Here is a 19,599-nt window from a genome sequence, read left to right as displayed (position 1 = left end):
AGAGGGAAGCATTGTTTGATTGCTTTTCCTTTCCCACTGTCCCTTATCTGCTCTGCAGGTAAAAAATAGCCTGATTTGCCCTGATTGGGTTTTAAATTCTAGAATTTTAGAATGAAAAGGACTTTGAGGATCATCTAGTAGAACCCTCATTATGTTGCAGATGTGAGATAACAGAGACCAGAAAAGGCAAGTGACCTATTTAAAGCCACACAGTATGTTTTCTTAGGGTCTGAACTAGAGTGTTTAGGAGAAGGCTGCAGACAGAGCCAAGAGTATGGTCCATTGAGTCCACAAAATGTGGACAGTTTCCACAGTTGTGCAGGAATCTGAGAGATCTGCCTGGATGCACCTTTACTGTGCTGCCATTGAGAGGCCTGGAGATAGAGAAGCAAAGACCTAACTGTACCCTGAGGAGCTCGTGTTTGCTAGAAGAAGCACATTCAGACACATGAGCTTCCCCCAGCACACCTTCCCCATCCTCCTATGGTATGCCCTCCTGGGATCTGCGCTGGGTGTTGACTTGGAGGCTGGCTTATGGGAGGTCAGCAGGTGTCCTCATGACTGATGCCCTCCAAGGTTAGGAGAAAGACTCCCCGGGCACCTCCAGTTTGTAATTCCCAGGGCATTTCTGCCAGCAGTGCTCACGTGTTCCCATGTCCTGTCTTGCCCTTTCTCGAAGTTTGCAAGGAATCCTAACAGTTTGTTTGCCACCTTCAAAAGGCTTTGTTTCCGTGGTCCTGGGCTGACTTTATTTTTGGTTTGCAGAGTGCCCACCAGCCGTAAGCACTGTGGTAAAGTGGAACTGTGGGCTGGTCTGTGAGCCAGGCAGCTGTGCGACTTTGGGCAGTTCCTTCCTGTCTTTGGGCAGGGAGGTCCATCTCTCAGCTGCAGTGGTGTCGTCTCTGTTAGAAAGATGAAGGTCTGGCATTATTTTTTGGTTTTCATGTTTGGCAATGAATGCCCATTGATCTGTGGTCCATGGAAGTGTGGTATGTGTTCAACTGAAGCAGACGCAAGATTTTGTGCTTTGAAGCGGCTTATTTGAATAAGGGGTTGCTGGGGTGCCTGGCCAAAGCCAAGTATGGCTGGGCCTAGAGGGCCACCAGATGGCAGCAGTGGGCAAGCAGATGGCCTTGGGGTGAGATGAGTAGGGCCAGCCTCCAGAATCAGAGTTAGCAAGGTCAAAGCTGGAAGAACCCCTAGAGGTCATCCAGGCCCTCTTTTTATGGATGGGAGAACTCAGGCCCAAAGAAGGAAGAGGTTACCTAAGGTCTTGCTATGAGTTGATACCTGATTGTCTCCTTGCTCAGGAGAAGAACTGAGATCGTTTTGGCCCCTAGTTGGCTGTTCCCCGGGAGAGACAGCAGACAAGGGCCTGGGCCCTGGGCCAGCGAGCCAGAGGTGGGAAGGGAAGAGGGCAGCAGTTAGGTGTCCTGCCTTGATCCTGGTGTCTTTGAGCATCCGGTCCTAATGATTTTCACCCTTGAACCTGCAGTAAGTGCAATGCCTGGTATCTTTTCTGTTCGTGCTTGTCTTCCCAGCTCTCCTCTGGGCCAGGGCCCTCCCGTCAGGCAGCGCCATGATGGGGTCTTCCTCAAGGGTCATCTCACAGCCCCCACACCCAACAGATGGGTAGGTCCAGGGCCTTACGCTGCAATAGGACACGAGTTAACACAGTAATTTCCAAGGGTGTCAGAGAAGGGCGGGGAGCCAATCTTTGCCAAGCACATACCACGAACTAGGTGCTTTTCCAGGAGCTGCCACTTACATCCTCCTCCTACCTCTGTGAGATGAGCTTCCCTTCCATTCGTTCTGAGGAAACTAAGGCTCAGAGAGGCTGAGGGTCTTGTCCAAAGTAACACAGCTAGTTAAGCAAAGCAGACCATTGAACCAGGCTCTGTTTGATGTCAGGGGTCACACTCATTTTATTGCATCATGCCACCTCCCCTCAAAGTGACTGTGCTGCAGATGTGGCAGGCGACTCTTGGGCTGCGGGGCAGGGAGGAACACATACTGTTCTCTCTTCCTGGGAAGTAGGAGCATTATGGGGGTGCTGGGGAGGATGCCTTAGAAACATGGAGGAGGGCAGTCACAGGCAGGTTGGGTGGCGGCTGAGGGGACGCTGGGTACCTTTGCTCTCTGTGCCTGTGCTCCAGCCCTTCCCTGCACCAGAAGTGTGGAACCGTGGTCCCCACAAAGCTCTTGACATACTCAGGCGCCTTCTGCCCACAGTCACCTCCCATAGAGGCCCTCCCTGTCCACCGCCACCCTCTCAGCATGCTCCTCTCCCTGCACAGCTTTATTTTTCACAACAGCAGTTCTTGCTGCCTGGAACCAGGTATCTCTTTTTGTTTGTTTACTTGTCACATCTCCTCAGCAAATGTGAGCCTTGCTAGGCGAGGGTCTTATTCTGTGTTACTCACCTTTGTGTCTCTCCGGGCCCAGAGGAGAGGCTCAGTGAGTGGGAACTGCATGGAATGGCTGCAGCTTCTGGACATGGTTGGGCCATTCCAGGGGCCTGGGCTCAGGAGACCTGGCCTGTGGCCCTGCCTTCTTCCCGCCTTCTCGGGGAGCCCAGGGCAGAGAGCCTCCACTCCCCGGGGCGGACAGTGATGCCTGGTGGCGCACGATGTTAGGGCCAGCCTTGCCCTGTATGTCTGCGAGGCCTTCCCTTCAGTCCTTGGTTTCAGCCACTGTGGACTCCAGCCATGCTGCGAGCTCACCAGATGGTTCTGGGAAGGGTTTAGATGACCCAGGCAGAGGGCTCGGTTTCCATTCAAGGAATCCTTCTCCTCTTTCCTGGTGGATTGATTTGTTCCAGGAGCTCTCTCAAAGTGAGCATTAAGTGACTGGCCTGTAATTTCACCATCATTTTTAGGGTCTTGACAGATGGTACTGTACTTGCCCTTCCTCGGGGGACCTTGCCTGTCTCAAGGGAGCTCTCAATAATCATAGTGACAGCCAGTGCCTTGAAGTGCTCTCGGACATGTGCCAGGACGAAAGTGGGCCATTTTGAGGAATCTTGGGTCAACTTCTTCTTAATCAGAGAGTGACTTTTTACTTCAGGAAGAAGCCTCATGTGGCCAAAAGACCTGAAGAGCCAGGTTCAAGCTCTGTTTGGCTGTTTTTTGGCTGTGTGATCTTAGGCAAGTCATTTAACCTCTCTGGGCCTGAATTTCCTCGTTTGTTAAATGAGCCTCCTAATCTCTGATTTGTCTGCCTTGTGGGATATGTGATGTCATTGACTTACTCACACATTCCTTCTTCACTTTTTCTCTCTGTTATTCGACAGGTATTTGTTGACTAGGCAGAGGTGAGGGGAGGGCACTCCAGGCAGAAGGAATACTAGAAATAAAGCTGTAGAAGTGGGAGGTGCCCCTTGGCATAGTTTGCTTAGCTAGGGGCTGGAGAGAAGCGGGAAGGACTGGAATCATTCAGGTGTAACAGGCGTGGGTCCTTATTCAGGCCTTACGTGTGAGCCATGGAAGGGGCAGCTGGATGTTTCTCTTGAGGGGTGGGGGGACAGGGCGATGGAGGAATAGGAATGATGAAGGAGAGGCTGTGCCTCAGGGTGGCTCTTACCTCACGCCAGCCTTCTGCTTCAGGCCTCACGTCTGTGGCTGAGTTTTAGCTACTTTGGCCTTATCCCCCATGAGCTGGGTAACCAGTAGAAAGCACAAGACTGGTAGGGACTGGAGTTCTCTGGCTCATTGGTCTGCCTTCTGGGGAGCTGTCCCAGGCCACGTGCAAGGTCACTTAGGAAGCCATCACGCTGCCGTCAATACACATTTCTCTGCAGCCTAAAGATGAGCAGCTTGGGCGCCTCTCCCACGCCTGCCCGAGGAGATGGAGGTGTGTGGGGAAGGGCTACTCACCTCTATCAAAGACACACTGGGCCAGCTGTTTGCCAGGCATTTACAGAATCATCTGTTTGCACAGAGTTTGTGGAGGGCGGCTCACTCCTGTTTCACATAGGAGGGACCTAAAGGGGACTTAGGAGAGGTGGGCCCCCCTCCCTAGTGGCTGAGCCATACTCTGCTCAGCATGCAGCAAGGGAGGGCAGTTAGCAGGACGACTGGTCAGCTCAAGGCTGTGGGGGAAGCATTCTGTGGGCTGGGAATTGCTGTGCACACGGGTAGGGAGTCACAGAAGTACCGCTTCTCAGTGAAAGTAGTTGGGACTTGCTTGGGTCCTTCCTGCTTGGGCTGATAGAAGTTCCAGCCTTTGGTTTCTCCTTTCCTCACACTTTCCTCCAGCCAGCCCCAGAGTGAATGGCTCCACTCACCCCTTCTCCCCCCGCTTTTTTGGGGGAAGAATATTAACTCTGTCGTACAACATTAACATCAATTTTTTTTCCCCCCATTTTTGTAAAAACAGTAGTAAGTCATAGAATTTTCATGCTGGAAGGGCCCATCTTCTCCTTACTTGAAATGTAGGAAAACAAGCCCGGGAGGACAGTTATATAGCTAACGGATGCAGAGCCAGGATTGGAACCCTGTGGGACCCTCACCCAGAACCTCTTCACTGCCCCACATCGCCCCTCTGAAGGAGACTCCAAGTGCTTTGTCGCCTTTATGCAAGAAGAATCCAGCTTAATCAATTTCATTACACCAGCCCTTTATGTAACAGGGCTGTTTCCGGGTCCTGGCAGATGGTCCATAGTAACAGTGCTCTGCTGATTTGGTTGGAACTGATCCTATGAAATGAAAAATCCCGTGTAGCAGATGCCTTTCGCAGTCCCTGGCCATGGAAAAGTCAGCCTCTCCAGGGAAGGCACTGTAGCTTTGGCTCCTGCCCGTGTCTGGCGTGGCTAGAGGTGAATCACTGGAGGGAGACTTAAACGGTGTCCGCTTTTCCCAGGAGGCCGCACTGGCGACTTAAGAGTTTCTTGGCAGGTGGGGTGCTGGTAAAGGGTGTTTCTTCTGGTGCCTGAGGGACAGATGGGAACAGGGAGCAGAGTGGGAGGGAGATGAGCAGATGTGGAAGGGAAGGAAGGACAGACTGTCCCACCATGGATCTGGCCTGGCGGACCTTCACACTTAGGAGGCCATGCACTTCCAGATGAGCAACTTGAATGTAACTGCAGTGTTTGGCACACATATCAGCCTTGACTGTGGACTTGGACTTCAAGCCTCCCCCAACCCCTTTCACTGAAATTGCTGGCCCCCGAGTCTCCTGATATCTTGCCTTTCCTGGTGGGTGCTTGATCATACTGAGTTCTCCTCAGTGGCCTCCTGTGGTGATGCACATTTCTGACACTGCTTGATGCAGGTGGCAAGTCTCCAAGCCATTGTGAAGTGGGCTTCACTTCCAAGGCCTCTCCTGACCTTGTCCTGCTGCTCAGCTCTTGCCCTTGATGGGTCCTCGCATGTGGGGGGTGGGAGAGTGCTTCCCTATTTGCAAATGCAGCCCTGTTAGGACACCTGTCACAAAGAACCTGGAGAGATTCCCAGGGGTGGGGTTGGAGGAAATTTGAGAGGCACCAGTCTAAGTTGTGTCCTAAGACATTCTCACTGGTTGGGCATGCACCAGCATCCTAGGATAGTCTCCCTCCCCTCCTTGCTCCTGAGCCTGGTGAATTATGTGCCCCCTGAAAGAGTGGCAGCAATCTTCGTCTCCCCTGTTTGAAGATGTGAATCTGGGCCTCATGAACTGAAAGCCAGTTTCTCTTTGAAGTACGAGTAGTGTTTCTGGGGGGTCATAGGATCTCTTGCGGCTTCGGAGCTGGAGCCCTCGCTTCTTCATAACAGCTCTAGCACCTTCGTGAGCTTTGTGGGCCTTAGGTCCCAGTTTGTGGTTTGGCTGTGGTCCTGCTTCTGCAGGGCCTCACGGTTGTCTGCAGGGGGAGCTGTGTTCCTGCGGCCATGGGCTGGGACATCACTGGCCTGGAGCTTTCCTCTCTGCAGGCTGGCGTGCTTGGGAACTGCGGCTTTCCTCGGCAAACCAGCCTCTCAGGTCTCATTCCCAGCTCCAGCCTCCAGCTTGGGCATTGTGAGTCATCATCAGCAGCAGAAAACGAGGCCTCGCCAACAGCTGGGTGCAGCGCCTGGCCATTTTTTCCAATTCTTTTTTAGTAACTTCACTGAGATGGGAGCTGCTGCTGACCTTTTGTAATGGACAGTGACTGGAGGTGGAGTCCAGGGTGAGGGCGGCAGCTCTAGGTAGGGAGGAAAGGAACCCTGGGGAGATGGGGTAGGGATGTGTATCTTTCTGTCCCCCAGCCCCTGGGCCTCCCGAAAAGCCATCCCTGTGAGAAAGGCAGGGCCTCACCCATGTCTCTTCTTCTCTGCCAAGGAGCCTAGAAAGCTTTAGCTGCTGCAGCTAGCAGTGGGACCTGTGAGAGGCTGACAGGTACTTCTCTCAGAAGCTGTGGACAGGATGGAGTAGAAGTCAGGGTGACCTGGCTTAGAACCCCAACCCTAACCCTAGTCTTGCTTTGCTTCTAACTCACTATTTACCCTGGGTGAGTAAGTCAATTTCCTTACTGGGCCTCACTTTTCCCAGCCAGAAGCGGGTGGATGGTTGGATTAGAGTGTTCTGAGGTCTCTTCCTGCTGTGAGTGAGTCTGTCACGAATGTAAAGAATTTGAACTTTGTTCCCATGACCATCTTGAACATCTGAAACCTGTAGCTTCTTCTCCAGATGAACAGTGCTCATGGCGTGAGGACATAGGTATTATTCCTACCCTCTAAGAACTTATAGGCTGTCTTCTTCTTTCCTTGCTCTAGGAGACAGTACAGAGTCTGCTGGGAAGCAGGAAAGTGGGATTCTGATTCTGGCTCTGCTAGAACATTTTGTGTGTCCTTGGGCAGATCACTCCTCTCCTTCAGCCTCCTTTTCATTTTCTGTAAAGTCAAGGGATTAGACTCGCTTCTTGGCTTCACCTCCACCCCCCCTCCCCTGCCCCCATCTCTACTTGAGCCTCCTACCAGCTCTTCTGCAGGGCGTGATTTCTTAGCTGCAGAAACCCTGGGGTATAGTTTTCCTTTCTCGCTGGGAGTGAGAGAAGCAAGATTATTTTTTTAATTACGCAGCTAAGATTAGGCAGCAATCTGCATTTTAAAATGTTATTAATAAGAGTCTAAAAGTGTGCGAAAAAACTCTGGAGTTTGAATGTGATGTGAGCTGGGAAACATCTGCACGACCCCCAGCCTCCCCCAGAGAGTTTTCTCCAGACACCAAGCAAGTCCTGGGGATGACCATCAGCCTGGTTTGTGCCCAGATCCTTGGAGGAACAGGGAACCCAAGCATCCCACTAGAGCAGCCCCCTGAGAGCCAGGGCTCAACCAGGCATCCCACCAGAGCAGCCCCCTGAAAGCCAGGGCTCAAGGCCTCGCCTCTCCCAAGGGCTCTTACAGTCTGGCTTTAGACAAACAGTGATTACTCTTGATATTACTAGCACCTCCCTTGGAGTTTACAGAGTATTCATGTTTGTCCCCCTTACTTCGCATCACAGTCCTGAGAGGTAGATAGAGCAAATTTCATTGCTCCTTCAGCTGCCTGGGTTCTTGTAAAGATTCTTCCTTTAAGCAAGGTGGTGCATAGCAGAGGAAGAGCTCCAGATGGGAAGTTGGGAGCTGAGTGCCTGCCCTCGGCCTCTAGTGCCCTCCCTAGCTCTGCCTGTCCCTTTTCCCTACTGTGTGTTCTCTACAGCACTCAGAGTCAGTTGCCAGTGCATATGTTTTTTATGGTATTTGATCAGTTGCCTCCTCCCATCCTTCCCCCCAAGCCCACTTGAATATAAGCTCCATGAAGGAGAAGAGTTTTGTAGACCCTAGTACCTGGGAGAGCACCTGGCCTACAGAAAATGGGCAGAAATGTGTTGAATGTTGTGAGTGCAGGCTCTGCTTCTAAGTAGTCACTGGGACTTGGGAAAGATACTTTTCTCAGTTTTGTCTTCTCTTCGGAGGAGTTGGATGGGATGGTCTCTGATGTCCTTGGTGGCATCCAAAGTCTATGGTAAGAGCAATGCCTAGACCCCTTTTTCTTCAATGAACATTGAGCACCTGATCTGGGCCAGGCCCTGTGCTAGGTGCTGAGAGGAATACAGAGAGAATAAGAAAGGATCATTGCTCTTCGCCTTCTAGTGGGTGTGATGGTTGATTTTATGGGTCACCTTGACTGGGCCATGAGGCGCCCAGATATTTGGTCAATGTTATTTTGAGTATTTCTGTGAGGGTGTCTTTAGATGAGATGAACATTTATGTCATGGACTGAGTATTGTTGGCCCTCACTAATATGAGTGGGTCTCTTCCAATCAGTTGAAGGCCCGAGTAGAAAAAAAGGCAGACCAGACCCTTCCCTGAATAAGAGGGAATTGTCCTGCCTGGTGGTCTTCTGGGACATTAGCTCTTGTTGCTTGACAGCCTTGGAGCTGAGACACTGGCTCTGCAGCTTCCGTAATCATGTGAGCCAATTCCTTATACATCTCTCTCTCTATTCTCTTAGTTTTTTGTTTTTGTTTTTTAAGATTTATTTATTTGACAGGGGTACAGTGAGAGAGGGAACATAATGAGCTGAAGGCAGACGCTTAACAGCTGAGCCACCCAGGTGCCCCTGAATCCTCTTAGTTCTGGTTCTCTGGAGAACGTTGGCTAAGACAGAGGGCAACACAAGACCTGCCATCAAATAATCTTGCATTTGATGGTATAGAATAGTTGTTGGAACAAAGGTACAAGCCTTATTCTAATGGCTCCTAAAGGAAGAGGTGTTGAAACAGGAGGATGATGGGATGCTTTAGGGTGGCAGTGACATTCAAGCTGGACCCTGAAGGGTGAGAAGGAGTTCTGTAGGTAGAACAAGCAAAGCAGTATTATGGGTTGACCAGATTTAGGGGCTGGGACCCAGCATGACCCTAGATCCTGGACAAAGGAGCAGCTGTCCAGCATGGAGAGAACAGAGAGACTGTGTGGAAGGCCAAGGAACTACTTAAAGTAGGACCCAGTTTAGGAGAAGAAACCATTCCTCCCTGCTTTTGTCCGGGAAGCCCTAGCCCTGCATGATATCGTCCTGTAGCTGGTCTGGGGCCTCCTCACAGTGCTTGACTCCTTGCAGTCTGTCTTGACTTCCATTACCAGTGCTCCCGATTTGATAACTAATAGAGTCAGTGAAGACAAAATAGGGCAGCAGCGTGGCATGCATGGTGTGTTGTGGGATTCTGACCTTGGCCATGTGGGCCACAGGTGAAGCGTGCTCAGTCACTCAGCAGCTAGGCTCTTTGTGTCCCCGTGACCCTGAACAACCTCCAGAAGTCCTCGGGAATGTTCCTTTTTGAAGAGGCATTGTGACCCAGTGAAAAGCAGTATGTCCTCTCCAGGGCAGTGACTGGGGGTCCCAGCACTTGTGCCATGTCCCTGGACTCTGTCCAAGCTCTGCTGCTGACAGTTGCAGGAGGCTGAGCCTGAACCCTAACCTCAGCCCCAACCTCTCCTGTGCCTTAATTTCCCCACCTGTAATTTGAGGATTTTAATGATGCCTACTTGTGAGGTGTTTCTGTGGACAAAATGGGACAAGCCAGGGAGAGTTTAGCATGAAAGAAGTGCCCTAAGAATATTAGCTACTATTATTATTATCATCGTAGCTTTGCAGCATATGAGCTGTGTGATCTTGAGCAAGTAATTCAACTTCTGTGATCTATTTCTTTATCTGTAAGAGGGGGTTCACACCAATCATTCAGGGCTGATTAGAGTAGATAACTTAATGGCAGTGCCTAAAGTAGAGTTTCACCCAGAGTCACCTCTCTGTAGAACTATCCACAGTCCCTTACCTTTTGTTCATTCTTGCTCCCTTTTAGTTGGGCAGCCGATGTTTGGAAATTTTATTCCTGCATTAACTTCAAAAATTCCAAACCTTTTTTATTGGCGATATTGTCCATGATACAGCTTTGGAGACTAAGGAAATTTTACTAAGAAATAATAGGATATACAGTCAATCCCAATCTTCATTTAAATTGTTAACTATATGAGTGGTCCTTTTTTTTTTTTTTTAAAGATTTTATTTATTTGAGAGAGAGAGAGAGGTGAGGGGAGCACAAGTAGGGGGAGTGGCAGATATAGAGAGAGGGAGAAGCAGGCTCCTACTGAGCAGGGAGCCCAACACGGGGCTTGATCCCAGGACCCTGGGATCATGACCTGAGCTGAAGGCAGATGCTTAACTGACTGAGTCTCCCAGGGGCCCCATGAGTGGTCTTTGATATGGGTGGGTGTTTTATTTTAGGACACTGGTCAGACTAAATATTCTAAGGATGCCAATAAAATTGGGTTGTATACCACTCACTTTGACAGTGAAGATTTTTAGACCTTGTCGTTGAAGTGTAGATCAGGAATGTCTCAGAGACCATCTAACCCAGTCCTCTTTTTTTTATGGTTGGGAAGAGTAGACCCCTGGAGTAGAAGGGACCTCCTTAAGATCACATAGCCTAAAAGGAATCAGGACTAGGCCAGGTTTTCTGAGTCTTAGATTAAAGCTTCCTCTTGCTTCCCTCTCTTCTCTTTCCCTAGCTTCCATTTGTTGGTATCGCATGGTCCTTCAGAGGCCTCTGACATGCCAGATAGTATGCTCAAATCTTATAAAAGTCCAGAATTCCAAGATGGAGCCTTCAATGCTCTTCCGCTTCTTTGGTTGTCCATAGAGACATTGACCCTAAGACATTGGTAGGTGGGTGTTGGCTGAGAAGATATGACAAATTGGTAGACACTGTGAGTGGACACTGAAAATCCTTGATTAAGGCTGTGGAGGTGAACCAGCAGAATGAGAGTACTAGTGGCTAACATTTACTGTGTTGCATACTTTTTGCAAAAGTATCTTTACAATAGCCTTTCAAGTAGATGTTATTATTCCCGTTTTATAAATGTTGAGTAATTTTCTCAAGATTATGGAATCAGTGAATGATAAAATTCAGTAGTTAATTTCATTTGTTTATTCTGGCAACAAATATTCATTGAGTACTAGCTTTGTGCTGGGCATTATTCTAGGGATTAGAGATGAGCAAAATCAGACAGTCCCCGAAGTCATAGAGCTCACTCTCTGGAGAGGAGGCAGACATTAATCAAAAGTCTTTCTAATGAGTGTATGTTTATAAACCAAGAGAAGTGCCCCAAGATGAGGAACGTCGTTCTCCAAGATTGTTGCATAGAGGAATCTGGTCTTGACTAAGGACCTTCAGAGTTGAAGAGGCAGTAGGAGTTGACTAGGTGAAGGGGGCTGGGACATTGGCGACAGCCAGGGACAGAGGGGATTGGCATAGCTGCCCTGTAGAGGGAGGCAGGGCACATTTACCACAGCCTGGTGTGACTGCTTCTGCCACCTGTGTCCTGAGCTCTCTCCTTTCCCACTCTTCTCCTTCCTTGGAAGGATTAAACTGGGGATGCCAGTTCGTTCTGCATTTGACCAGTCCTTGGTTGTCATCAGCGCCTTTTAATAAAATCTCTATCCAAATGTCAGAACAAAGGATGAGTTCGAGAAATCAGGTTCTCATACTTTGCAGACTCAGAATTAATAACCTGAGAGTAACTGGTGTTTGTTAGCAGATGAATTATAAATGTCACAAACTCCTAGCTAGGGCGTGGCTCACTTGTCACTTGCATGTGCTCCAGGAGGCTTCCTAGCACCCTGGAATATGCTATGGGAAGGACTGGGGGGCTATATGGCCTTTTCTCTGCCTTGACCCAGAGGTGTGTTTTTATAACATCTACCTCTGTTTGCTGACTCCCTCAGATACATTTAATGTCACTCTGTTCCCTTTTGGGACATTCTATTAAAGTGTGAATGCTCATTGTATTACACTACATCTTCTTCTCGCCTTCAGAACCCCCTTCCCTGGAGTGGGGTAGAAATTCTCCTTCCCTAAAGAGCTTAGATATTGCTGGAGTGGCTTCTTAACTGCCTTTGCCCTCATTCATGAAAGCCCTCTGATAGATGCTGAAGGAAGCTGGCCCCTTGAATATTCACCAGCCCCTAGCCCTCTGACCTCCTCTGCCCCTGCCAGGGCTTGGCACAGAATAATCTTTCTTCTCACTTACTTCCTCTTTTTTTTTTTTTTTAAACAAAAGATTGTATTTATTTATTTATTTATTTATTCATTCATTCATTCAAAAATTTTATTTATTTATTTGACAGAGATCACAAGCAGGCAGAGAGGCAGGCAGAGAGAGAGAGAGGAGGAAACAGGTTCCCCGCTGAGCAGAGAGCCTGACGCAGGGCTTGATCCCAGGACCCTGAGATCACGACCTTAGTCAAAGGCAGAGGCTTAACTGGCTGAGCCACCCAGGCACCCCAAAGATTGTATTTACTTATTTGAGAGAGAGAATAATAGAGAGTGAACAGGTGGGTGGGGGAAGGTGAGGGACAGGAGAGGGGGAAGCAGACTCCCCACTGAGTAGGGAGGGCCCAGGGCTCCATCTTAGGACCCTGGGATCCTGACCTGAGCCAAAGGCAGATTCTTAACAGACAGAGCCACGCAGGTGCCCCACTTCCTCTTTATTTATATTTGACTGTTTGATAAGATGTTTGCAAAACCACTCAGGAGAGTTAAATTGTTTAGTAATGAAATAATATTTCATGACTCCCTTTGATGGAGTCTTTGATGGGACCACAGATCTGGCATCTTTGCCCTTTTGTCTATTTCTTTTAATGGCACCACCAGCCTTGAAATCCTGAAATCTCAGAGTGGTGTTCATTTCCTCCTGCTCCCTTTCTCTGACATCTGATGGGGTACCAAGTCTTGCACATTCTTAACTTATTTTCCCCTGTGACTTCAACCTTAGGTTCAACCCTGATCCATCTTAGGCTTGTGTAATTGTAGTGACTTTCTTCCTTCCCTTTGGTTACTACTGCTCTGCCTTTGGATAAGTGCCCAGTCCCTTGTGCACCAGATGGGGCTGGGCAGAGAGATACCCAGGATACCACACAGAGAATGCTTAGACCAGTACATAGTACACAGTAGGTGCGACACTAGTGTTAGCTATGAATGTTACGAATGTTCTTATTACTGGTCCCTCTACCTTTGCCAGATGCACCATTCCCAGACACTCCTCTGACCAGGCCCCACCCCAGCTCCCCGTCCGCAGTCTCCCCATAGTCTAGTTAGCAGCAGTTCCTAAAGTGAGCATGTGAGACGAATTGTCAGGGTATGGGAAGAAAAATTATGATTCCTTTTATGTGTTTTTACCTCATTCTTTTAAGTTTTCTACATTGTGGGTATATTTTACACTGTATATTTTAAAATAAGGATATACTGATAATTGATATATGTATATAAGTATATATTTTAATAAATAGATGGATGTATATGTATATGTGTATGGAGGTGTATATGTGTGTATACATATATATGGTATGTCAAAAAAATACTTTATTAACAGGGGAGTGCAAGCCAGCAAGTTTGGACTGGTCTGGAAGGTGGGATCCAGACCCCAAGCCTGGCATGTTCCTGTGGTGACCCCAGCCCAAAGTCCTGACTCACCTTGAAGTCCTTCTTCCTTGTGACCCTCACTCTCTCTCCACCTGCCCCACCTTGTGCCTTTTGGTTCTCTGATCACTCGTCCCTTCTCCCCACTCCTAGAATATTCTACCTCAATCTCCCCTTTTCTTTTCCTCTCTAGAAGTTCAGCTTTAATGTCACTTGTTCCATCAAGCCTGTCAGAACAATTTTGGCCTGAAATCCTGCAAGTTCTTTAGGCATGCTTTGTCAATGCTGCTTACTTGGCCCCTGTTGTGTTCTGTGTTGTGTTGGAATCTTTTGCCACCTGTGCCTAATGTCTTGGCTCCATAGTGATTTTGTGTCAGTTTGCGCATGGGCAGGCCTTGCAAGTAAATGGTATTTTACTTGCTGACTTTATTTTGTGCTCTTGGTCCTTTTTCTCATTTATCTGAAGACAGATACTTTTTGGATGACATTAATGTATGTCTCTTTTGCCACAGTAACATATAATTCTTGGCTATAAGGCAAAAATTTGTTACATTCGTGATCTGAATCTCCTCAGATTTGACAGCAGGCTTCTGCTTGAGACATATTTTTGTTTACAGTGCCTTAGTGAACATTTTGTGTGTGTGGACTCATTGTTTTCTTTTTACTCCAGGTGACCTAAAATCATCATCTTTGTGTTAAATGCCTTTATTTCAGCACTTATAGTCCTGAGTTCTGCAAGGTGTCCTGGGAAATGAGCGGGTACACGGAACATACCCATTTGATCTGGACTTTCCCCCTCCTCAAACACTGTAAGAACTGACAGCAGCTGGGCAGTCAGTGGAGCTACCAAAGGGCTTGGAGTCAGAAAAAACAATGGGTTTTAATCTTGGTTCTACCATCTGCTGATTGTTTGGTCTTGACCAAGTCATTTAACCTCATTGTGAAATAAGTTTAGTAATCTATACTATGTAGAACTATTTTGAGGATTAATTAAGATAGTGGCTCTGAATGTGCTGGGCACCTAGGAAATGGTCAGTAAGTTTCTGTTTAAAAGAAAAGGAAAATAAGAATCTCCTTTGTCTTCTGTGAGCCTTCTAATGCAGGGTGTATTTTTTGGGAAAAACAGACAGCTTCAGAGAATGCATCTAACTGACTGGGCAAACTTGGGCTGGAGAGTGAAGGCTGGACATCCAGTCAGCCTGGTTTTTGGGCTTGTCTCTAATAGAATGTCTGTGGCCTCCTCAGGGAACATGAGAATTAATTAGTTAATCTTTGTAAAGTGCTTTGAAGGTGAAAAGTGCTATGTAGGTAGAATGTTTGAATTGCTATTGGAGATGGAATAATGGCAACACCATATCCTGGCAGTCTTGTTTGCCTTGGACATCAGTAATCAATAGCAGAGAAGATTCTAAGATGTCTTACTTCACAGGAATGGATTCATTGTGGGATTTAGTTCTTTGATAGACTTGCAGATAACATCTTGCCAGTTCTTTGCAGCAGAAGAATGTAGGGTCAAGTTAAGAAGTAATAGTCTCATCTGATAGCTTCCTGGGACTCTCCTTTCTAGGGTAGTCTGGTTATATATCCCACCCAGCTCAAGTAGAGTGACAGTTTGCTAGTTTTGGATGCTTTGTGGGTCCTGGGCACATGAGCTTTTTTGTGGGTCCTACAGAAGTGAGGGGAGAGTGTTGAGTGTTGGGTGTTGGTTATCCATTGATGTGGACCCTGTTTGAATAACTAATACAGAATGGTACCATGGGTAGAAGAAGGAGTTGTGTGACTGTGGGCTAGTCACTTCTCTGAACCTTAACTTCTCATCTGTGAAATGAGAACACAGTAGTTGATGAGTACCTACCTACAGAGGGTAGGTTTCATCCTTTCTGTGAGGCATTGAGGGGTCAAAAAAGGTTTTACAGAACAGGTGGTATGTGGGCTGGACTGTACAGCTGGAGCTATAGCTTATCAAACAACTAATGTGAGGAAAGGGCATCCACGGCAAGAACAACAACATGTGTGAGGCCATGGAATGGCTCATCTGAGCGGACCTGCTCCTAGTTCCTGTTGTACCCCATGGGCCACACAGACTTTGTTCACCTCTGAGGAAGCTCAGAACTTCCCGTGAACTCCTCGGTGTCTACATGATGTCTGTGAGCAGGCCTATCCTCTGAACTGCATCCCTTTGCTATTCCGACATTTCCCCCCTGAGTCTGTGGTTGTATTGTAGCTGACACTATAAACCGTATGTTGAATATAGGACCAGATGAAGCTTTGATACTAAACACAGTAGTATCATAGTAGTAGATTTGTCTAGAATTTAATATGCATTGCTTGGTGTTTTGTCTCTTAAGCAAAGAGTCTCTTTGTTAAAATAAACATGTATAAAGAATTTATACAGCGCACATGGTTATGCATATTTATTGCAGAGAATCTGTTAATAATCTATGCCTCATCGGGTTTTGCATTTCTGTTGAAATAACAAATGTGGCACTTGGTACAACTGAGCGAGTTTGGTGAATTTCTTCTTATCTGGGAGAAGAAAGGCATTTCTCTTTTTCCAAAATCCATTTTCTTCAATCATCTTCTGCACTGGCCAGCTTCCCAGATGGTACATCTGGGGGACTGAGGCTTTCCTGGCTGTAAATGATTTTGTCTTTTTTCCCTTCTCTCACTCCCTTCCACCTCACATAGGCACTCGCTTTGGGCCTATGAGACTTGCTCCTTTGGGTAAGAGCATAGACTCTGAAGGTCGTTTTATGTGGAGAGAAAACACACAAAACTGGCCGTTAATTGTGCTAGGAGGAGGGTGCTAAGAGATTGTGGCATGGGGCAAGGCAGGAGCCTTGGGGACTTCAAGGCGGCTGACAGCCTGAGAACAGACGTCTGGGTGAGCCAAGGAGGGGTGGGGAGGCCATAATGTGTGGCCAGAGTTCCCTGTCGCCCTGTCCCCTGTCAAAATGCAAGCACACAGGCTTCGGAATCCGCCTCCGCTGGAATCCAGCTCTGGTGCTGCCTGTTGTTTGATCTTGATCGTGCCCTCTCACCCCTCCAAACCTCAGTCCCCACATCTGTGAAAGTGTGAATAGTTGTGCTCTCCCTCCAGGAAGATAGGATGGCTCCTGGTACGTGGTAGTTAATACTAAAATAAACGCTCACACTTTGTCTCATAAGTCATTGCCTGCCCAGGAGAGCACAGCTGTGGAATGTAACCTTAATTCAGCTAATGTTTGTTTTTAGAAACTGGCAAGGTGTTTACCTGGGGCCGAGCGGACTACGGTCAACTAGGGAGGAAGCTGGCGTCTCCTGAAGACTGGAAACTACAAAGTCAGGATCCATCGTATCCCCACTCAGGACCTCGGAAGAGCATGCCTTCGCCTCTGCACTGCCTAACAGGAGCAACTGAGGTAGGAAGTGACTTTCCACAGAAGGGATGCTTCTCTTTTCCTTGTCTTGTGTCGCAACAGAGACTGCGGGCCTACTGTGTGCTTCTAGTAGAGGCATTGTGGATTCCACACAGGACTCTGAAGGGGTCCTTGCCTCGAGTTGCTTGGGGTTCAGAAAAGGGAGGTGCCTGGATAACTGTACTGCAAGCAGACTGGGCGTAACTCCTTCAGAGAGACTGTGAGTACTTTGGGTCCACTTCAGAGAGTGGGAGATGGAGTTAGGCCCTGCGGATTGGGTTAGGCCAGTGTCACGGAGGACACGGCTTTGAGCTGTGCCTGGGAGGATGGGTCAGACTCGAGCAGGCAGCTATAAGAGAGAAGAGGACTTTCAGGTAGGCACCATAGGTGGAATGGGGTTAGGGGTTAGGAAAGTGAAGAAAGTGTTTGGGGGACCACGGTGGTTCACTTTGGCTGGAGCATGAGGTGTCTGTGGGGGCAAATACGGGGTGATGTCGGAAAGACAGTTTGGAACCTGATTGAGGGGCCTTCGTAGTGAGCTAAGTATTCTGCACTACTGTTTATATTTCAGCGTGGAAAATATTGTAGTTCAGTTCCTTATTCAAGCCCCTTTAATTCCCTGAAATGTCTTGAATTTCTACATTTAAGGCAGGAGGCTTAATTTCTCCAGGGTGTGTGTTTCTGTTACTAAATTTTACTTTACTGCTGTCCTTAAAAAAAAGGAAAGGCTAGGTTTTTTGAAGAGAATGAGGAAGGCCACGTAGGAAATGTGCCTCTGAACCCAAGTTGGCTTAATGAAGGAATTTAGTCTTCATTCAGAGTCTGTCAAAAAAAATTAATAAGCTAGCGAGACTTCTGTAATTAGCATCAGACTAATTACAACCCTCTTCATACCTAGAGGGCTTCCCTTCCCCCGGGGCCTGCCTGGCCTCCTCCTTCCGGGTATGTAGGACGGTTCTCAGTTTCTGTTTCACATCCCAGACCTGCTCCTCTTGGGCCTTTCCTTAGTGCTGGGGTTAAGTCTGTCTGTCTTTCTTGCTCTCTCTTTGTTTAATTGAAAAGGCACTCATTAAACAAAACCACAAAGTCAATTTAGACATGGTAATAATGATGATGATGATGATGTTGATGATAAACCATCCATAATCTTAACCACCCTCCCAACTGCATTCCTTTATGCATATACACATGTACCTCCTTTATAAATTTGTAGTGAGAGCACCGAGGATGTTTGGTATTCAGTCTTCATTTATTTGATCACAAATGCTTTGCCTTGTTTCTTTCTGATCTTGAAAGTCGTTTAAAACGGACCTTATAACATTATAGGAGTCAAAGGTTCTGGGATTTTCCAAACCATTCTTCGAATGTTGGACATTTAGCTCATTTCCTCTTTTTTGTTACTATAGTGGACTCTGCAGTGACTACCCTTTTGAACTGTTTCTTGAAGATACACTCTTGGGAATGAAATTGTAGGGGCAAAGACCGTGAACATCTTTATGACTTTTGCTGTCTTTCTCTAGATTCCGTTTGAGAGACGTTGACTCCCCTAGCAGGGAATGAGGGAATGAACTGTTTTAGCTCGTATTGTCTGCTTAACCACAATACTAAGGTGCTGAGAGCTTGGTACCGAGGGTTTTAAAATTTATTTATTTGACAGACAGAGATGACAAGTAGGCAGAGATTTAGGCAGAGAGAGAGGAGGGCAAGCAGGCTCCCCGCTGAGCAGAGAGCCCGATACAGGGCTCCATCCCAGGACCCTGGGATCATGACCTAAGCCGAAGGCAGAGGCTTTAACCCACTGAGCCACACAGGCACCTGGTACCAAGGGTTTTAGACCCTTTACTCTTCTTTGCCTTTCTCAGAACATTTAGGACTTTGTGGTCAGGTAGCACAGCAGAGGCCCAGGGGCCTCATGGATTTTTCGGAGATGAGGCTCATGATGCCTGCCACAATGTGTCATCTGTGAGCACGACACATGAGGTTTGTGGTGTGTGGCAGGTCCTCTGTAACTGTTGGGCCCTTCTCTTCTTTGCCTTTAACACTGTGTGGTGGCTGTCGTGTGTAGCACTGTGACAGATATGACCAGTGCACATACAGCCTAAGAGGCTGACATTGAGGTGACTTTTGTGTAGTTTCTTGATTTTTTCTTTTTTTAAAGATTTTTATTTATTTATTTGACAGAGAGAGAGAGAGAGATCACAAGTAGGCAGAGAGGCAGGCATTGAGAGAGAGAGGGAGAGAGAGGAAGAAGCAGGTTCCCCGATGAGCAGAGCGCCCCATATGGGGCTTAATCCCAGGACCCTGGGATCATGACCTGAGCCGAAGGTAGAGGCTTTAACCTGCTGAGTCACCCAGGTGCCCCTTTCTTAGTGTTTCTTAGCGGGACTGTCTGAGGGGCTGGCTTGAGCCCTGAGCCTTGGGGTGACTTCATGTCAGTGCTCCCTCTATGTCTGCTCCAGGCTCTGGGGTGCTGGTGTGTGTACTTGCCAGGCTCCCTGCAGGTTCAGACCCCAGGCCCCAGGCTGTCTCCTTTGGTAAATTTGGTCCTGGGGTCATCCCTGCTGTCGATGTTCCGGTCTGACTTGTCAAGCATCTGTTTGCCTGCAGCCCAGAGCCAGGCCAGTGGGCAGCTCTTAGCTACTAGAAGTGGATTCACCTTGGAAAAGATATAAAGCCCTACTAAACGAGGGATTGCCCTGGGAGGGGCTTGGCCAGGGAGGTCCAGGGACACCTGGAGAGCAGGAACGGCCTTGAACAAAGTTAATGATTTCTGACCTTCAATGAATTGAGTGT

The 19,599-nt window shown here is 47.9% G+C and overlaps 1 protein-coding gene across 5 annotated transcripts in view; it reads left to right on the top strand.

Annotated features, from left to right (window-relative positions):
- The window catches only part of SERGEF (secretion regulating guanine nucleotide exchange factor), a 223,613-nt gene that overhangs the window by 32,608 nt on the left and 171,406 nt on the right, over positions 1-19,599 (top strand). For all 5 annotated transcript variants that reach the window (XR_014316070.1, XM_082747308.1, XM_082747307.1 and 2 more), the window contains one exon: positions 16,643-16,809. Coding sequence is in view for 4 of the 5 variants with exons in the window: in XM_082747308.1 (XP_082603434.1) it covers positions 16,643-16,809 (167 nt within the window). In the remaining variant the exon portion in view is untranslated. The remainder of the gene's footprint in view (positions 1-16,642; positions 16,810-19,599) is intronic.

This window comes from Mustela nivalis (genome assembly GCF_964662115.1).
Source record: "Mustela nivalis genome assembly, chromosome: 9".
NCBI classification, from domain to species: domain Eukaryota; kingdom Metazoa; phylum Chordata; class Mammalia; order Carnivora; family Mustelidae; genus Mustela; species Mustela nivalis.
Note: the sequence above shows the minus strand (reverse complement) of the source record. Positions and strands in the feature narration are given on the sequence as shown.